Here is a 17593-nt window from a genome sequence, read left to right as displayed (position 1 = left end):
GTGAGAGAGTGGCATGGACTTATATATACTACCAAATGTAAAATCGATAGCTAGTGGGAAGCAGCCGCATAGCACAGGGAGATCAGCTCGGTGCTTTGTGACCACCTAGACGGGTGGGATAGGGAGGATGGGAGGGAGACGCAAGAGGGAGGGGATATGGGGATATATGTGTACGAATAGCTGATTCACTTTGTTATAAAGCAGAAACTAACACACCACTGTAAAGCAATTATACTCCAATAAAGATGTTTAAAAAAACAAAACATTAATGAATCTGTAGTAAGCCCTCAATAGGGGTAAGTGGGGGGTTACTGAAGACTTTCAAGCAACAAAGTAGCAGGTTCAGAGACAAACTGCTTAAAAACGTTTCTAGCTGCATTGAGGAGAATGAAACCTGGGGAGGTCAAGACCAGCAGCGAGAACCACGAACAGACACAGCCAGGTGTCACGTGTTCCCTATCACTGCACTTAGGGGTGCTAGCTTGTTTCTCCTCTTGCTTTTAAAAAGCTACTTATTCTATTTCCTTATTTACAAAAAGGGAATAACATTTGCCCACCTCATGGAGTTGAAGCGAGGATTAAATAAGTTAATAAGTGTAAAACTCTCTTAGAAAAGTAGTTGGCACATACTAAGCCCCGATACATGTCAGAAAGTACATCACCATCACCACCACCTCCACCATCAGGATTTGTGTACTGGTTTAAGCTTTGAGCACTTATGTAAGTTAGTGGCAGGAGACAGACAGACAGAAATAGTAACAGCCTCTAATTTAGGGGGAGAGTTCTGGGTTGGAAAACATGCTGGGTGCTACGGGAATATATAAAGTGGGCACCCAATTGTTAGTTTGGGGGCTCCGAGAAATCTTGCCAGGGGACATAACATCTGAGCTAGGTCTTCAATGACGAAACAAATTTTTCAGGTAGATGGGAAGGCAGAGGAGATAGCTCATCCAAAGTTGGGCTAAAGAGGGCATAAAGCATCAGTCTTTTGAAATGGTGAAGTGCACAGAATGGGTGAGAGACAAGTCAGTTTGGTAGAGATCAGACCATCCAGACTCTTTTGAGCCATGGTAAAGTATTCTATTTTTTGGGTGATGGAGAGTCATTGTCTGATTAAGTCATAAATACAAGATGAGGTTGGGAAGTACAAGTCCTCCAACATGACCAAATGCTTTGTCTCCAAGGGCCCAGCTATTTCCAAAGAGAGGATCTTGGAACTCAACTGGACCAAGCCTTTGTATGGATGGGGAAACTAAGGTTTGAAATTGGAAAATAATTTGCCTAAAGGAACACCTTAAGTTAGTAACAGAGGCAAAGCTAGAACCTGGGCCCCTAAGTATACAGAACTAAGATGAACTACTTGGCTCTGGAGACCCAGATTCAAGTCCTAGTTCTATAACTCAGCTATGTGGGTCATGAGCAAGCTCTTCACACTAACTCTTAGTTACTGCAAAGTCAAATGGGAATAACAATGTTTCTGGAAGATGAGATAACCTGGGTAATTTGCTTAGCTCTCAGTAAACGTTAGCCAAGATTCAAAGTAGTATTTTATAGTAGATAGGACATAGACTCCAGAGCCCCTTAAGGCAAGCCACTTCTTCTCCGTGAGCCTCAGTTTCCTCATTTGTAAAATGGGGACAGAGACCATTACTTTGCAGTGCCGCTGCTAGGCTAGAATGAAGTTACCGCCATAGGCATCTAGCACAGGAATTTGCATATAATACGCACTAAACCAAGGTCAGTTTGCCTAACTGTCCCCTGCTCCTTCTCCACTGTACGCTAGGCCTCAGCACCCTGGTTTGCAATGAGACAACAAAGGCAGAAGAACTCAGAAGGTGAAGCCATGAAGAGAAGGGTTGGAGGTGCTCAAAGGCCGAGGAGGGGGACATGGGTGAGAGACAAAAGGTGAGAGTGCTAGGTGATAAATTGTAGGCAATGGAGATTCACAAACCAAAGGCCAGGCATGCACCAAGCTTTGCCTGGAGGGGGAAATCACAGGTCAGAAGGACCACTTTTCTCAAATACCAGAAATGAAATCTTCCTCCTTGGAGACAGGACCCAGGCCTGGTGGGATAGGAAGTCAGAGGTAAAGGAGGGACAGCACACATTCATTTATCACGGTCCCAGAAGGCAAGATTGAGACAGGAATGGCTTGTGAAGGAGTCAGCAGCTAGACTCAGATGCCGCTTCTTCGGGGAACTGTAGAACCTTGGAGTGACCATTCTCTTCCCATCACCATTACCCGATCCACTGCTGACACAGTTATCGGACACAGACCTAATTCTAAGGGGGCCTTGGAATGGAGAAAAAGAGGACAGACAGTAAGGAAAAATCCCCCATTGGCCTCTCTCCCTCCTGTCTGTCTCCTGAGCTGAGCTTAAAAGTCTCTGTGTTAGCCGACCTCAAGCTTAATGAGAGTCAAGGGCATGGTGTAGTTGCAAAAAACTGGAACACAGGGCTTCCCTGGTGGCGCAGTGGTTGAGAGTCTGCCTGCCGATGCAGGGGACACGGGTTCGTGCCCCGATCCGGGAGGATCCCACATGCCGCAGAGCGGCTGGGCCCGTGAGCCATGGCCGCTGGGCCTGCGCGTCCGGAGCCTGTGCTCCACAATGGGAGAGGCCACAACAGTGAGTCCCGCGTACCACAAAAAATAAATAAATAAAAAACCAAAACAAACAAAAAAACTGGAACACAACCTCTGGAAGTTGAGAAGGCAGATTAAGGGAAATAATGACTTCCATTTACGCTGCCCTTGTCAGGCCACATCTGGAGAGCCCCACTCACTTTGGTAAGAGGGACATGTGCAAACTGCAGCCAGATCATGATGCTGAAGGTTGTCTCAAAAGCAAGTCTTCCGTGGAAGTGCTGGAAGCAGGAATCAAGTGTCACTGAAGCGGGGATTTAGGAAGATGGGTATGTTGTTCTAGTAACTGAAAACAAGAGGGGGAAACCCTGAGGGTCAGGGATGATAATGACTACAGGTGACTGAGGACCTACTATGTGCCAGAAACATCACATAGGCAACATCATCTTAAGTGTAATCCTCACTGCAATTCTAGAGTGCATACTTTAGTCCCAGTCTTCAGGTGGTAAAAGTAAGCCTCAGGCTGGTCATACGATTTGACTAGGGTTAACAGAGTAAGAACAGCATCTCAGATCGCTTCAGCAAAGCAGCTAAGTGTTAACAAACCACTCAAAAACTAACAGAAGGCACACGCACACACAATAAAAAACCTTAAAACTAAAATCTTCTAAATGTAGATGGGGTCTTTCTATACCTCCAGTGGGTTCCCCTTCACTGAGGATGATCGAATCGAGCATGCCTTAGAAAAGAGTCTGTCTTAGTCTGTTTGGGCTGCTATAACAAAATACCATAGACTAGGGAGCTTACAAACAACAGAAATATCTTTCTCATATCCTGGAGTCTGGGAAATCTGGGATCTCGGCAGCGGCAGATTTGGTGTGGTGGTTGGTGAACCACATCCTGGTTCACAGAAGGCACTTTTTCACTGTCCCCTCACATGGCAGAAGGGACAAAAGACTCTCTGAGGCCTCTTTTATGAAAGCACTAATCCCATTTATTAGGGCACCACTCCTATGACCTAATCAGTTCCTAAAGACCCCTTCTCCTAATTACATCACCTTGGGCATTAGGTTTGCAATACTGTATATGAACTTTGCAACGGCACCAACATTCAGACCACAGCAGAATCTAACGGTAGTGGGAGCTGGAGCAGATCTCGGTTGCTTTTGTTTGTTTGTTTGTTTTGAATCTCTTGATTCACAGAGAAATATCATCTGACAAGCAGTTCACAAGAGAACATGCTGTGACAACTGTCATAGCATCGGGTTCCTGAGATGAGAGGAGCACATTCACTGAGATTCTATTCATGCTTCAAAGCCACGCTAAAATTTCATCTTCAGGAGGTCTTCCAGATCTTCCCAGCTACCCTAAGTCACGTGTTCCTCTTTGTTGCTGAAGCATTTCATTTCTCTGTTGAGATTCATACTATATTATCTGTTAGTTGTGCACATATTTTGGGATGCAATGTGTTATATTGAATAGGACACTAGTTTGACATCAGAAGACAATACTTTGAATCTGAGCTCTGACACTTACTAGTTGTGTAACTTTGAACAATTTACTTAACTCCACTGATTCTCTGTTACTTCGTCTTCAAAATTAATTGTTCAGGAGATGAAATGAGATAAAAATGACTGGGCCAAAATAAATGTTCAACTAATATTTCCCACCTTCTTCTTGGACAGTATATAGTTCCCCTGGTATCTAGCTCCTCCTGATTGTGCAAGGAGAAGGGATTAATAATTTTCAGTCCTTAGCTTTCAAAATACAGCACTTTTCTAGCAGAGGTTTATAAAGGGAATGAAATAACACAGGAGCATCACGTGGATCTGAGGAAGTAATCGGGCAAGTGGGCAAAATGTTTACCCAGATTTGTTTATAATAGAAAAGAAGTTGGAAGAAATCTAGTTGGTCTTTAGCAGAGGACTAAATTAATATGTGATGCATTCATATGATTAACTGGCTAAAAGACCCTCCAAAAAGACAACGTATTTACACATGCATCCATAGGAAAAGGCTTGTACATGTGTGTAAATAGGCAGAAAACAGAACAAAATGTATGTACTTCTTAAACATAGCAGAGTTGATGGAAATGGAACTGTGGTCTGTAGATGTCAATGTATCCTTAAGTCTGTACCCGTTTCCCTACTCATAAGCATATCCATGTCACATCCATATCGATATCTGGAGAAGTACGTGCACTCTTAGTTTTATCTCTGGGTGGGGATTAGGGGTTCAGGGGTACAACATTTTTGCTTGCCATTTTATATATATATATCTGTCTCATTTACATGTTACAGAATGAACAAGAATTACTTTAGGATAAAATACAATAAAGCCATTTCCATTTTGAAGACATGCATACACTTACACATATTTTAAAGCTGGTGTGATGAGTATGTGCAATGAAGTCATGGTTTTATGGCTTCCCAGTGGTTCACTGGGGTTACTTGCAGAATAAATCCACATCAAGTTTAACCTCAGACCACCCCCACCAAACAGAAAACCAGAAGCTCAGGTACTGCCATGTAAATATATTTCCTCAACATCAGGTTTGAAATATGATTTGTAAGGTGACTAGTGAAAATATTTACATCTGGCTTTGTTTCCTCCTTGTTCTCTCATAAGAAACCATGAGACCTTCCAAGAATTCATTCCTAAACTGATGGTAAGAATAACTGAGTCTCAATGAACCCAAAAGTATTTCAGTTTTGAACTGACAGAAACTTCAAGATAATTATGTACATTGCTATATTATCAGTGGGGAAGATGTTCTGTGGGACATTTGTTAAAAGTCATAGTTTGTCTTGTTTGTATTTATCCATTCTAAGACATCATCAATTTTAAGAGATGCTATTGATTTAATCACAGTCTTTCAAGAAAAGAAGAAAGAATACAACACTTAATGTGCAAATCTATTGTGCACAATCCTTCATGATTTCCGAAATATGCAGAAAAAATAAAAGTGCATCTGAGATGACAGGAATATGGCTCTAGAAGCCTAAATTTGCTCTTGCTCCCAATGTCCTAGAAATTCCAAGAGAGTGAATCCAAGATATCTAAGGAAAGAGCTAACATAACCTTGGACTGAAAAAGGTACACTGATATCCCAGGCTTGAATATTTTCACTAAGAACAAAGCAATGACAGTTCATAGCATGTGCTAATCCTTCTCAGATGGGAAAAGCTTCTTGTCTGGCTGTGTTGAGAAAGATCCCAGAATGAACCAATCCTGGGATGATTTCTGTGAGCTATTAGCAATGTCTGCCATGGAAGCAAGAGGGGCTGACATCAGAAATACACCATTTCTAATCTAGCCAGATAAATTCCACTGAAACAAATCTCTTCAAGTGCTTGCTTTCTTCTCCCTACTCTATCATTTTAATCAGACATAACTGAGAGGAATGAGAAGCTCAAGAGTGGTCAAGGGTATTCTGACTGGAGCAAATTTTGGTCCCTGGCCACCTATAAGTTCAGTTTTTCAATTCTCCTAATAGGAACCGTATGGCTGGGACAGCTGGGTGTCAGCGGGTCTTCTCTGAACAGCTGTTTGCAGTAACCTGTGGTTGCCATGGGAACCAGGCTCTGGAGGACATTGGCCTGATGGATTTATTAGGTAGCAGCAAGAGTCACCCTTTTGTCACTACATTTTATGGGGGTACATGACCACAAATCCACAGAGGAGTAGAGAACATTTTGGGGTTTGGTGATTATAGGCCAACAAAATCCTAATAGAGCTCATCCCATGATACCAGACCTCAGAGGGCTCCTGGGAAAAGCTCTTATTATCCTAGCCATCCTAGGTTCCTGAGAAACAAGCCATGCTGGGCTAGAGGTGAAAGGACACGCATGGTGTGCCTCTTCTCTGGTCTCTATGACCTTCAGGGCTTGCTGGTTCCTTGGCTTCGCAGCTGGAAGGGACTTTGGAGTCCAGTTCTTTCATGTTGCAAATGAGGCCCAGAATGGAGATGAAATTTGTCCAAGGTTACACAGCAAGTGGGTGGCAAAGCTAGGACATGAACTCAAGGCAGAGTCTCGCTCTCTCTCCTTTACACTTTGATGTTCTGCATACTCGCTAACCCTTAAGAAGCACGGTACATTTGCCCACAGTGATCCTCTGTTTCAAACCTTTACCCAGCTTTTGGAAGAAAGAACAACTCATGAACAGGGCTCGTTAGAGCCATTAAGATCTGACCTCTGCTGAACCCTTCAGCCTTGTTTTTTTCCCTTTTCCTTCTCACCTTGAACTCTCTGCCCCACTGAGATTTATCCTTCCTGACCAAGGTATATTCTCTTACCCCACCCTCTCTCACCCTTGCCCTGGTTGCTCCTTCTACTGAGAGCACTCCTCCCCTTCCACCTGGAGGACTCCTGTTCACCCTTAACTTCTGAGCATACACTTCACTTTCTTCTCCAGGAATTCTTCCTTGCGCTCCAGGTCTGGATTAGCTGCCCCGACAGCGGCATCCAGAACCGTGTCACTCAAACGGTGCTTCTTCACAAGACACACTGGCGTCACTGAAGAGCCTGTCAGAAATGCAGACTCTCAGGCCTATCCTAGACCACGGAGTTGATCTGAATTTTAACCAGGCCCCTGAGTGATTCGCCGGTACACTGAAGTTTGATAAACGTCACTCTAAAGCACACTGCTCACCCTCCTTATACTGTGTTTCTTGTGACATATTTCACTGCGCCTGCCTGCTGACCAGTCTTTTTCTCACTAGATGTTGAGCCTGGTAGAGGCAGGAGCTGTCTTCTTCGCTCATCTGTTTCCAGCCCACAGCACAGGGTCTGGCACAGAGTAAGCACATTACATGGATCGATGAATCCATAAATTAATAAGTGAGGATATCCTCAAGTCTCTTAATATTTGCAAGGACAATGCATTTTTTTAATTTTTAGAATGTTATTTTTAAGCTAGAAAAACCTTAGAGTTTGCGGAATTCAGTTGTTTCCAACTGTGATCTATATAGATCCTTGATAGCTCAGGTAGACCTCAGGGACCCTTGGGATTGGAGGGGGGAAGTTGAAGAGGAGACCCAGCAGGGGGGCTCCAGGCCACCCACTCTAGCTTCTACCAGAACAACTCTGTAGTCATCTGGTTCACACATCTACTCATCCCATTATTCAATTATTCAATAAGTAATCATGTAGCACCCACTTACAAGAGTTGAATGGGACATAAAGGATCACTAGCTATACATAAACTGACATTGTAGTGGGGATAGTATCTTATAGATAACTCAGAAGTAAACACATAAGCAATATAGGATACTAAAACTAGTAGATACGACACAGAAAATTAAAACACGAGGGTGTCATAAAGTGAATGGGTAGAAATTTTAGAGGATTCTCTGAGGAGGTGACTTCTAGCTAAGACCTGGGGTTCTTTGCAAGATTTAGAAAACAGCTTTTTCACTGCTAAGAAAAAAGAAAAAGTACTACTGTCGTTTTGTTATAGGGGAACCACTGACCAAAACCACCGCCCTGGCCAAGCCCTATAGTAACCACTTGCATGAGTTATCTTACAACAGGAGGTCCTGGTAAGGAACTCAGAACTAACAAGCTACCACCAACTGGAAGAATTCGGGAAAGGTGAAAAGGAGAGAGGAGAAGCCAGTTCATATGTCCTACAAACCTCCCAGAATCCTTCTCGCTGGAATCCATCTTGGCTGAGCGATGCTCGAGTGCCACCAGGAAGGACCCTGAGTGAGAATGATTGTCCAGAGACAACTCATAAACTAACCCCATTACCATAAAACCCGAGACTGCAAGCCACATGGCAGAGCAGTTCTCCTGGGTTCCCTTACCCTGCTGCTCTCTGACCAGGCGCCCCTTTTCAATAAAGTCTCTTGCTTTGCCAGCACATGTGTCTCCTCGGACAATTCATTTCTGAGTGTTAGACAAGAGCCCACTCTCGGGCTCTGGAAAGGGACCCCCTTCCTGCAACAATTTTATAGATAAAGAGACTGAGTGCCAGAGAGGGCCACAGGCCAAGGTTGCACAGTCAGTTTATTAGCAGTGCCAGGATGGATTAGGGTGCAGCTGCCTTGATTCCTGCTGATGCCAGTGTGGGACACCAGAGGAATCTCAGATTCCCTCAAGAGACTAGAAAGACCAAAGAAGGAGGGAGCTGGGTGGCACAGTGGGTGTTGGCATATAGTGGCTGGTGACTAGCTGGCCGGAGGTGAACGGGTCCATTACTGAGTGGGTTGTTCTGCCTCTGTGGGCGACCAGAAAGCCTTTCCAGAAGATTTATGTCCTGGAAGGACCCCAGAAGATGATAAAGACAAAGCCAGGAGTGAAGCTCTGGTTTAGCTTCCACCTAAAATCCCTGAACCCTGTGGGAAAGCCCAGTAAAGCAGAATGCCTTTGCCTGTCCCCAGGCAAGATGGCAGCCGCGATGACTCATGCAGAAGCTTTCATCTGGGGCTCTGTGCTTCTGTCTGTCTGCTCTCTTTTAGCTTTTATCTAAAGAACATTTCTTTCATGTGAAAGGGAGAAAGTTACAATCCAGGACCCAGCAAAACAGATAAGGCCCCGCCCCAGGGAAAGAGCCTTTTTATCCCTCAACCAAGCCTTGAATTCTTGGAGTTTACTGCAAGTGTTGTAAGGGCTCAGGGTGAAAGCTCGGGGCAGAACCGGACTCCATAGCAAACTCTGCACAGCTCATTTAACCCTGTGGGGCCTCCAATTCCTTTTCATTCATAAAATGGGGAGGATACCCTACTTTGCCTAGTTTACAGGGTAATTTTAAAGCTATTTAAGGCATAACACGCTGCCCTATCTCAGGAAGTCACGCAATCCTCTTCAGTGCCACAGACACTAGCACAGACCCAGGGCACTGCACCATCTCTCCTGGATTAGGGTTACAACAGCCTCTATGGCCTCACTGCCTCCTTCTGGTCTAGACACCTCTAGTCCAGGCTTCTAACTGCAGTCAGAGGGATCTCTATCCCTTGAAGATCTGATAACATCTCCCCCCTGTGAAAAACACTTGAAAAGCTTCCCATTACCCTAGAGAGATAATCCAAACTCTTTAACCCTACTTACAGGGCATTCGGAACTGGCCCTTGCTGACCTCTCCCTTCTTATCTCTTCCCACTCCTGCTGTCACACACTTGGCTCCAACTACACAGAAATTCTTTCAGTTCCTCCACACAGTGTTTACCAAAGTGTAGAAGGAGTTCCCCTGGGGCAGGAGAAAGGATTTTAGGTGGTACTCAGGAAGATCACAGATCCAGTATTAAACAACAATGAATCACACTGAGGAAAAGCATTTTGATTCCCATTTTCACTCTCTTCCCCTCCTCCAGATTACTTTAAGAGAGTTTTAGTTCAGGACTGTGTCTTAAGTACTTCTCTAACACCTGCTAATCTCCCTTTTTAAAGGGAAAGCCTCAGGCTCAGCTAGGCTTGAACTACATTGTTTTCTGGTTTTGTTTTTCTTCCATTGTACTGAATGCTTAAGTTTAATCTTTATTAAGGGTAGATGGTGCTAGTTTTCCCTTTACAAAATGATACAGTGTTTTCGTTTCAAATGTATTTTCAATAAGTGGACCTAAGGAAGAAATAGAAAATAAATGAACTGCATATGGTATGGCGATATGACAAAAATCATAAAGGTGGCAGGCAAATGACCAAAATTTAAGAGGAAAACCCCTGCCTATGTAGTATTATCTCCTCTGAACATTTCACAGGCTACTCCTTTGGCCCTAACCCCTCCAATCCTCCTCTCCCGCCAGTGGTCTGACCTTAGCTCACCCTTTAGGCCTCAGAGTCTCAGCCTTTATGGGGGTTTCACTGCGTTACCTAGACCGAGTGTCTATGCCTTGCTTCCCCAAAGGGCCCCTTTCGTCTATTCTTTTGACCCTTCTTATTCCTATTCTTTGCAACTGCTTGTTTAATTACCTGCAACAGTAAGCTATGCGTCGATAGGGACTGTTTCTACATTTTTAACATTGCATTATCAACTACCGACCTACAAGAGGGGCTACTAAGCTTGTGTTGAATAAACGAATGGATGTCATTGTTGGGTGCAAGGCATGAAATGCAGCCACCGTTTCAGATACTACTTTGTGACGCTTCGGAAGATAGTGACTGTGTGTTAGTTACGGTTGAATCCTCCATGGCAACTATCACAGTGGTTGGCATGGTCAGTGCTGGTGACAAAAAATTGTGCCTTAGTACGTGCTGAAGTTATGAATGTATTTAGTCTTGGTTACCAATGGGCTTTATTCCAGAAAAAAAAAAAAAAAAAAAAAACCTCGGATTTCTTATGAAAGAGTAGGAAAAGCCCTAGATTAGGGGCCATGACCCTGTCACCATGCTCTTCTACGATGCTGATTAGGACATAACCCCTCAAGGAAGCTACGCTTCCCATCTCTAAAACTGCAAGTGGAAGGTGAATAAGGGGAGATTGACTGAAAGAACACTGAGGTCTCTGATCTGACATTCCAGGAGTCTAAGAAGCTAAAATTCCAAGATTCTTTCATTCTCCCTACCCACTTCCCCTCTCGAACCCTGACATGACCGGGGTGACTGCCACTCTTATTTATTCCATAAAGCCCATTCCCAGCCTATGGAAGAAAGGCTCCAGTAAAGTCAAATGGAAGCAAGAAGAATTTACCACCCCACTCGCGCTCATATGCCCACGTACCTGGGCCCCAGCTCATCCTCGCTCCTCCAGACAAAGTCACCAAACTTCTCATAGTGAGAGTTGTAGTGGTGCTGGACTCGAAACAGCATGGAGGCGGAGACTTCCATCAGTGTGTTGTAGGCAGTCTGCTGCTCCTTCCCGCTTGTGTACCCATTGTACAGATTGTAGATCTTGTCAGCTATCTCTGGGGAGGAAGAATTGCAGGCACAGATCACCGGACAGTAGGAAAAAGGGAGGACAAAAGCATGCCTTGCAACTAGGAAGGCATATTCATGCAGGAGTTCGCTAGTGTGGTCTTTGGGGACAGACAAACCTTAATTCCATCCTGAATGTGTCATTGACCAGCTGTGTTCAGTTTTCCTATCTATCAACCGGAGATAACGATATATAGTCTGGAGAGGCACTGGGAGGACTAAATTAAAACATGCATGTAAAGCACTCAACACAGGGTCTGGCACAAAGTTAGTGCCTATAATTGCACTCACTAACGTAAGTTTTGTGCCTATGATTTAACAGAAAATTCCAAACAAGTGCAGAGGCTTAAATAAACTGTCTTGGGCTCATCTCAATAGTCAACTTCTATCTCCTCTCTGCAATACTCCCAACACATTTCTGTGATCAGGTCTAACAGCTCTCCATTCAAAAATCTTTCAAAGAAAATCTAGACTCTTCTGTTTCCCATTCATGGCAATTTCTACTCTTTCAGTAATTCCTACTAATTGATGTAACTAAAATTCATTATGGGCTGCTCTTTTGAATAGGAGGCACATCCTTCATCTTTGAAGACTTTGAACAAAATTTATATATGTTCCCAAATCACTACTAATGGCAATCGCTTTCAGGACAGTCTGGGGGACTTGGGTTCAGGATGGAAGGAGCATTTACTTTGTAAAGTTTTCTACCCTGATCTTTATTGTTCTTATTTTTTTAAACCATGTTCATGTGTTATTTTAAAATAAAAATACTTCAAAAAACTACGAGGAAACCATCTCAAATTCTCTCCCTTTTGAGACTCAGTATCTCACCATCTCCTCTTGTCTGGTAGGTAGCACACAAACATCTGTCATCAAGCTTATGACTGAGCCATTTGAAGAAATGTCTCTCTCTCTCTCCCCCTAGAATGTGAACTCCTGAAAGATGAAGAGCATGTCTCTTCTGCATTCCTTGTACCAGGGTTCTTAGAAAATATCTGCTCAACTTGAAGTGGACCACCAGGTCTCATGAGCTACCATCATGTTTTTGTAGAAACTGTGTCTACACATTGTCTAAGAACTAAGTATATGGTAGAGCTGATTTATTGGTTCCATTTTTTTTGACAGGTGTTTTGCCTAATGTTTACGACTCCATGGACAAGGAACAGCAGAAAAGGTTTCATCTTGCGTGCTAATTCTGACTGATAGTTACTGACTCTAGCTCTACGCTGAGGATTCTGAGGCCACCCCTGGGCTAGATGGGAAGGTGTGCTGTGATCAGCTAATGATATCTGCCATGAGTGCAGCAAAGCCAAGTGGTCCTCTAGGTGCCACCGATTTGCCAGCTCTAGCGTAGCCTGAAGTGGAAGAAAGGGATTGGTCCCTAAAAGCCTAGGCCAAGGGGCAGAACACAGTCATGGGGTTCTGACTCTCCACCACTCCTTGCCTCTAAGTCAGAACACAGATTCTGTAACAGAGGAGCAAGTCTTTCAACTGGCAAAGATACTGCTGGTCCGTCTCAATTTCCTTCATGGCTTTGATTAATTTATCTCCATGTTCCTCCTTAGTCCCTTGGCTTTCTTCTCCCTGTGCCAATATGTGTGTGAGGCAGGAAAGTAGTGGTGGTTAGTGACTGTTGGGTGCAGAATTTAGAGAGCGAAAATATGGGAGTTACCTCGGAAGTGAAGAAATGGGTCACCTACCTTCTGCTTTATTGTCATCTACCAGCGGACAGGCGGTCCTCAGGGTCACTGTGCTGAGCTCTGAGTGCCTCCCTCGTGTATCCACTGCATAGAGAGTGAACCTGTAGCACAACAAGAAAACAGAGCACAAGGCTGTGACTTCAGAAAAGGCCCTGGAAGTTCCAAAGAGGAACACAAAATCATAGCACAGGAATAATAGTTGAAAGAGCTCAGGGATGAGGGGCTTCCCTGGTGGTGCAGTGGTTGAGAATCTGCCTGCCGATGCAGGGTACACGGGTTCGAGCCCTGGTCTGGGAGGATCCCACATGCCGCGGAGCATCTAGGCCCCGTGAGCCACAACTGCTGAGCCTGCACTTCTGGAGCCTGTGCTCCGCAACAAGAGAGGCCGCGATAGTGAGAGGCCCGCGCACCGCGATGAAGAGTGGCCCCCGCTCGCCGCAACTAGAGAAAGCTCTCGCACAGAAACGAAGACCCAACACAGCCAAAAATAAATAAATAAATAAACAAACTTGAAAAGAGGCCACAAGCAAAATTAAAAAAAAAAAAAAAAGAAAAGGAACTCAAGGATGCTTAGGCTGCAGGAAAATGATTTGGAAAGAAAAAAAATATATAGTTATTAAGCATGTATTGAACACCAACTGCCTTGCTGGGCATTTTGCACATAATCTCTTAATTTACAAGTAGCAAACCTAGAAGGCAGGGATTATTCTCACCTGCATTTCACCAAGGAGAAAACTGAGACTTAGTTGTGTATCTTTCCATGGTCTCACAGTTACCGGGGGGGCAGAGCAGTCTGAATCCAGGACTTGAGAAGTAAACCCCGATGCTATCTTGTATGGCTTTATATACTCATTTATATATTCTTTCATTCATTCACTTAACAAATTTTAGTTGAGCATTAACTGTGTGCCAGGAATTATTTTAGGTGCTAAGATTATAAAGATGAGCAAGAGAGTTAAGGTCCCTGCTTGCACAAAGCTAAACAAAAAGTAAGCAAAAAAATAGATAATGGGGAATGATAATAGATTAAAGTGAAGGGGGATGTGGCTGCTTTAGACAGGTGTGTCCACAAAGGCCTTCTTGTTGAGAGGTTTGATCTGAGACATGAAAATGAGAAGGAACTAGCTTATGGGAGGAAAAGCATTCCAGGCAGGAAAAGCAGTTAAGTACAAAGGTCCTGAGGAGAGAAGGATCCAGACTGTTGGAGGAGTAGACGGTTTGTGCAGCTGTAGCAAAGAGAGATGAGTGGGAAGATGGGTGGGTGGAGACCCTGTGGGCCATGATAGAGTCTGGGAGTTATTCTAGGTACAAGGCATGTCCCCAGCTTTCAGCGTTGTTGCCTGCAGCCCCATGCTGTACTGGGGGGAATAGGCAGTCTGTGTGGTATTCGACGAAGAGAATTGGTAAACTGCAGACCTGGTGGATTCAGGTCCAATCCAGGGCACAGAATTCTTTCTAGAGTAGACACGGTTGTCTGGCCTACTTTGAGAAGGCTCTCTGACCCTTCACACCTCCAGATCTCCAAGTTCTGAAGTTTAAAAAAAGTCAAAGGAGTGAGTAGACTTTCAAGAAGAGGTAATCCTTGGAGGCCAGCGACAATCTGAACAGAAGGGAGAAGGGCTAAGCGTCTCAGCATCCTGTCCTTGTCATGCCATCCTCTTTCACCAGTGTTCAAGGGTAGAGCAGTAGCGTGGAGTGGGAATAGGGTTTTCTGGGTCAGGTAGAAGAAACTACAGTCCCAGGGGCCCTATTTCCTCTCCCCCTTCTCCAAAACCTCAACTTACCTCATGTTATAAAATGGGCATAACACTGTGACTGCTAGTTGTGGAATGATGAACCCTGACTGACTGCACATATTAGGTAGTTAATAAATATGAGCTGGTTGTCCAAATTAATTAATTTGTGCTGAGTCCTTAATATGTGTCAAGCAGGGACCTATGCAGTTTTATCTGCATTATTGCTATTAATTCCCCCAGATGATCCCAAAAGATAACTGCTATTACTCTCTTTATTTTATATACGGGGCTCAGAGAGGGAAAGCAGCTTGCCCAGAACCACACAGTAATTACTGAGACTGGCAGTTAAGCCTAGGTGTGTCTGACTCCAAAGCCCATGCATTTAGCCACTATCAGCTACTATCCTCTGACTAAAGGTCTGTGGATATCACCTCTGTACAAATACAAGTCCATTAGGTACACTTGCCAAACTCCAAATATGTTGAAACAGTGCCATTTCACATGTTTTTCTAATCTTATGAAAACCTCCTAAAATAATCACTCTCATTATCTCCACCTTTCAGAAGAGGAAACTGAAGATCAAAAAATTAGGCAATTTGTCCAAAATCACAGTTAGACAATGAGAAAACCAAGACCTGTATCCTGGTTTGTCTCACTCTAAAACCCATACTCTGAACTCTCAGCTGCCATTTTCCTGCTCCAGTTCCACCACTACTAGCTCAGAGGGTCTGAACCTGGAAATCTCAGAGGGCCTCTCAGCTTTAATACCTCATGACATGATGGTCCAAAGGCTGTTTTTATTAAAGGCACTATAAATCAGAACTTCTTGGTACGAGGGGCACAGTAAGCAGAAGCCAGTATCTTTCTGGAGAAACTACCATTTGTCTTCTTTGTGTGAAAGTCTCCTTTTTAAGAATAACTCGATTTCTCTTTTGAAGAACTGTAAGAGGTACTCATGCCATTCCAAGAATGTGTTTTGAGCTTATTCCTTGATATTGATTCTGAGTTTTGTCGTAACTCAGACGGTACCTTAGCCCCATCCTGCCTTTACTGGGAAGCTGGTGTTTTGGGCGCACATCGGAATTCATCAATCAGTCATGCCAGGTCTGTGTTGCTGACGCCACGAGCCAGGCTGGCAGCAAGCCTCGTAACCATATACGCTCCATACTCTTTACTGCTATGGGCCACGGCCACTAGGCCGATGACAGACCCAGGGAGACACCTCCTAGCACTGCAGGAATGTAAGCACTGAGCTGTCCCACCAATATGCTGCAAAGGGAACTGGGGTGAGGGGTCAAGCAGGGAACAGGTCACCCAGAGCCCCAGAAGCAGAAGGAGCCGTGCAGACATTCAGCATCCATTCAAACCTTGGCTCTGAGGTTCACTAGAACCTCAGAGTATGACCTTGGGCTGGTTGATTATCCTCTCTGAGCCTAAGTCTCCCCAAATGTGAAACAAAAGAAACAAGTCCCTCCCTGAAGAATTGTCAGTCCGAGTGCAGGAAAACTAGCCCACTTCCTAAATGTAATGATAGGCACGGCTGCCATCTACTAAGTGCTCATCGGTGTTGGGTCCTTTGTATGCATTACTCCAGTTAATCTTCATAATGTACGCGTCAGGTACCATGACTGTTTGCATTTTATCAGTAAGGATGTTGGTTCCAAGGAGGTCAAGTAATTGACCTATTATTACATATTAAGTACGTAGCAGTGGGGGACCAGAATTAGGTCTGTCTAAATCCGAAGATTATACTCTTAACTACATTGTACTATACTATCTTGTCAAATCTCATTTCACCTTTTATCTTTCATCAGCTGGCTTGGAGTGCTGGCAAGGGTAAACAAGTGTGGGTCTAAACCTGATAGATGTGACTAAGAGGCCTAAATATGGAATATTTTGGCCCCATCTTCAGATGCAAGCCAATCTATTCATCTTCTTTCTGGACCTTTTGGGTTCAGCCTTTGGCGTGAGAACAACAGCATTACGATGTGGGGATTATCTCTCTCCACCTGTCATATCTCAGCACTGTGAGCGGAGCTCAGTTCCAGCACTTACTACGTCCAGTATTGTCTCAGTCAAGGGAAGCAGTAGATGACAGAGGAAGAAGTCTGGTCTTGGAGGTGGCCAGGCTTGCGTTCACTTTCCATTCTATTCCCTGGCTCTGTGACCTTGGACTAGTCCCTTTACCCCTCTGTGCTTATTTCACCTCTCCGCATCAAGCATCTGTGGTAGGGAGGCTGCTGTCCATTTCACAGGTCAGCGTGGATGAACGTGAAATGTAAGTGCTATACAAGGTGAGTTATGACCAGTAAGAAGGGTCGGAGGCAAGACCATAGTCAAACTCCAGGATGTGAGAATTAGTAAGTGGCAAAGGAGGGAGGTAAGGAGAGTATTGGGTAACACTGTGTAAGCACTTACTACCCACACGACATCTAGGAAGTGGCAGAGGCAGAATCCAAACCCTAGCCTGAAGCTTGGGTACAGCTATATCCCTGGCACTTGACACAGTACTAAGCATATGATAGGCACTTTAAATATTTGAGTAAATGAATGAACTTGAGCATGTCACATCACATTTCTGAATTTCAGTTTCTGCATCAACAAGATGGGGCTAATTGTAGAGATAGTGCATGGCTGTCTCAAGAATTACGTAGAGTGACGTATGAGAAGTGGCTTGTAAGTTGCAAATTTTAATAAAGGCCATATAAAGAGCACTTATTT

The 17593-nt window shown here is 44.2% G+C and overlaps 1 protein-coding gene across 3 annotated transcripts in view; it reads right to left on the bottom strand.

Annotated features, from left to right (window-relative positions):
• The window catches only part of ASTN2 (astrotactin 2), a gene marked incomplete at both ends in the record, with an annotated part of 911329 nt that overhangs the window by 2870 nt on the left and 890866 nt on the right, over positions 1-17593 (bottom strand). For all 3 annotated transcript variants that reach the window (XM_082657265.1, XM_082657266.1, XM_082657267.1), the window contains 2 exons: positions 11243-11426; positions 13137-13237. In XM_082657265.1, coding sequence (XP_082513391.1) covers positions 11243-11426; positions 13137-13237 — 285 coding nt within the window. The remainder of the gene's footprint in view (positions 1-11242; positions 11427-13136; positions 13238-17593) is intronic.

This window comes from Grampus griseus (genome assembly GCF_964374135.1).
Source record: "Grampus griseus genome assembly, chromosome: 6".
NCBI lineage: Eukaryota > Metazoa > Chordata > Mammalia > Artiodactyla > Delphinidae > Grampus > Grampus griseus.
The sequence above is the reverse complement of the archived record's forward strand: the minus strand, read 5'-3'. Positions and strand labels throughout refer to the sequence as shown.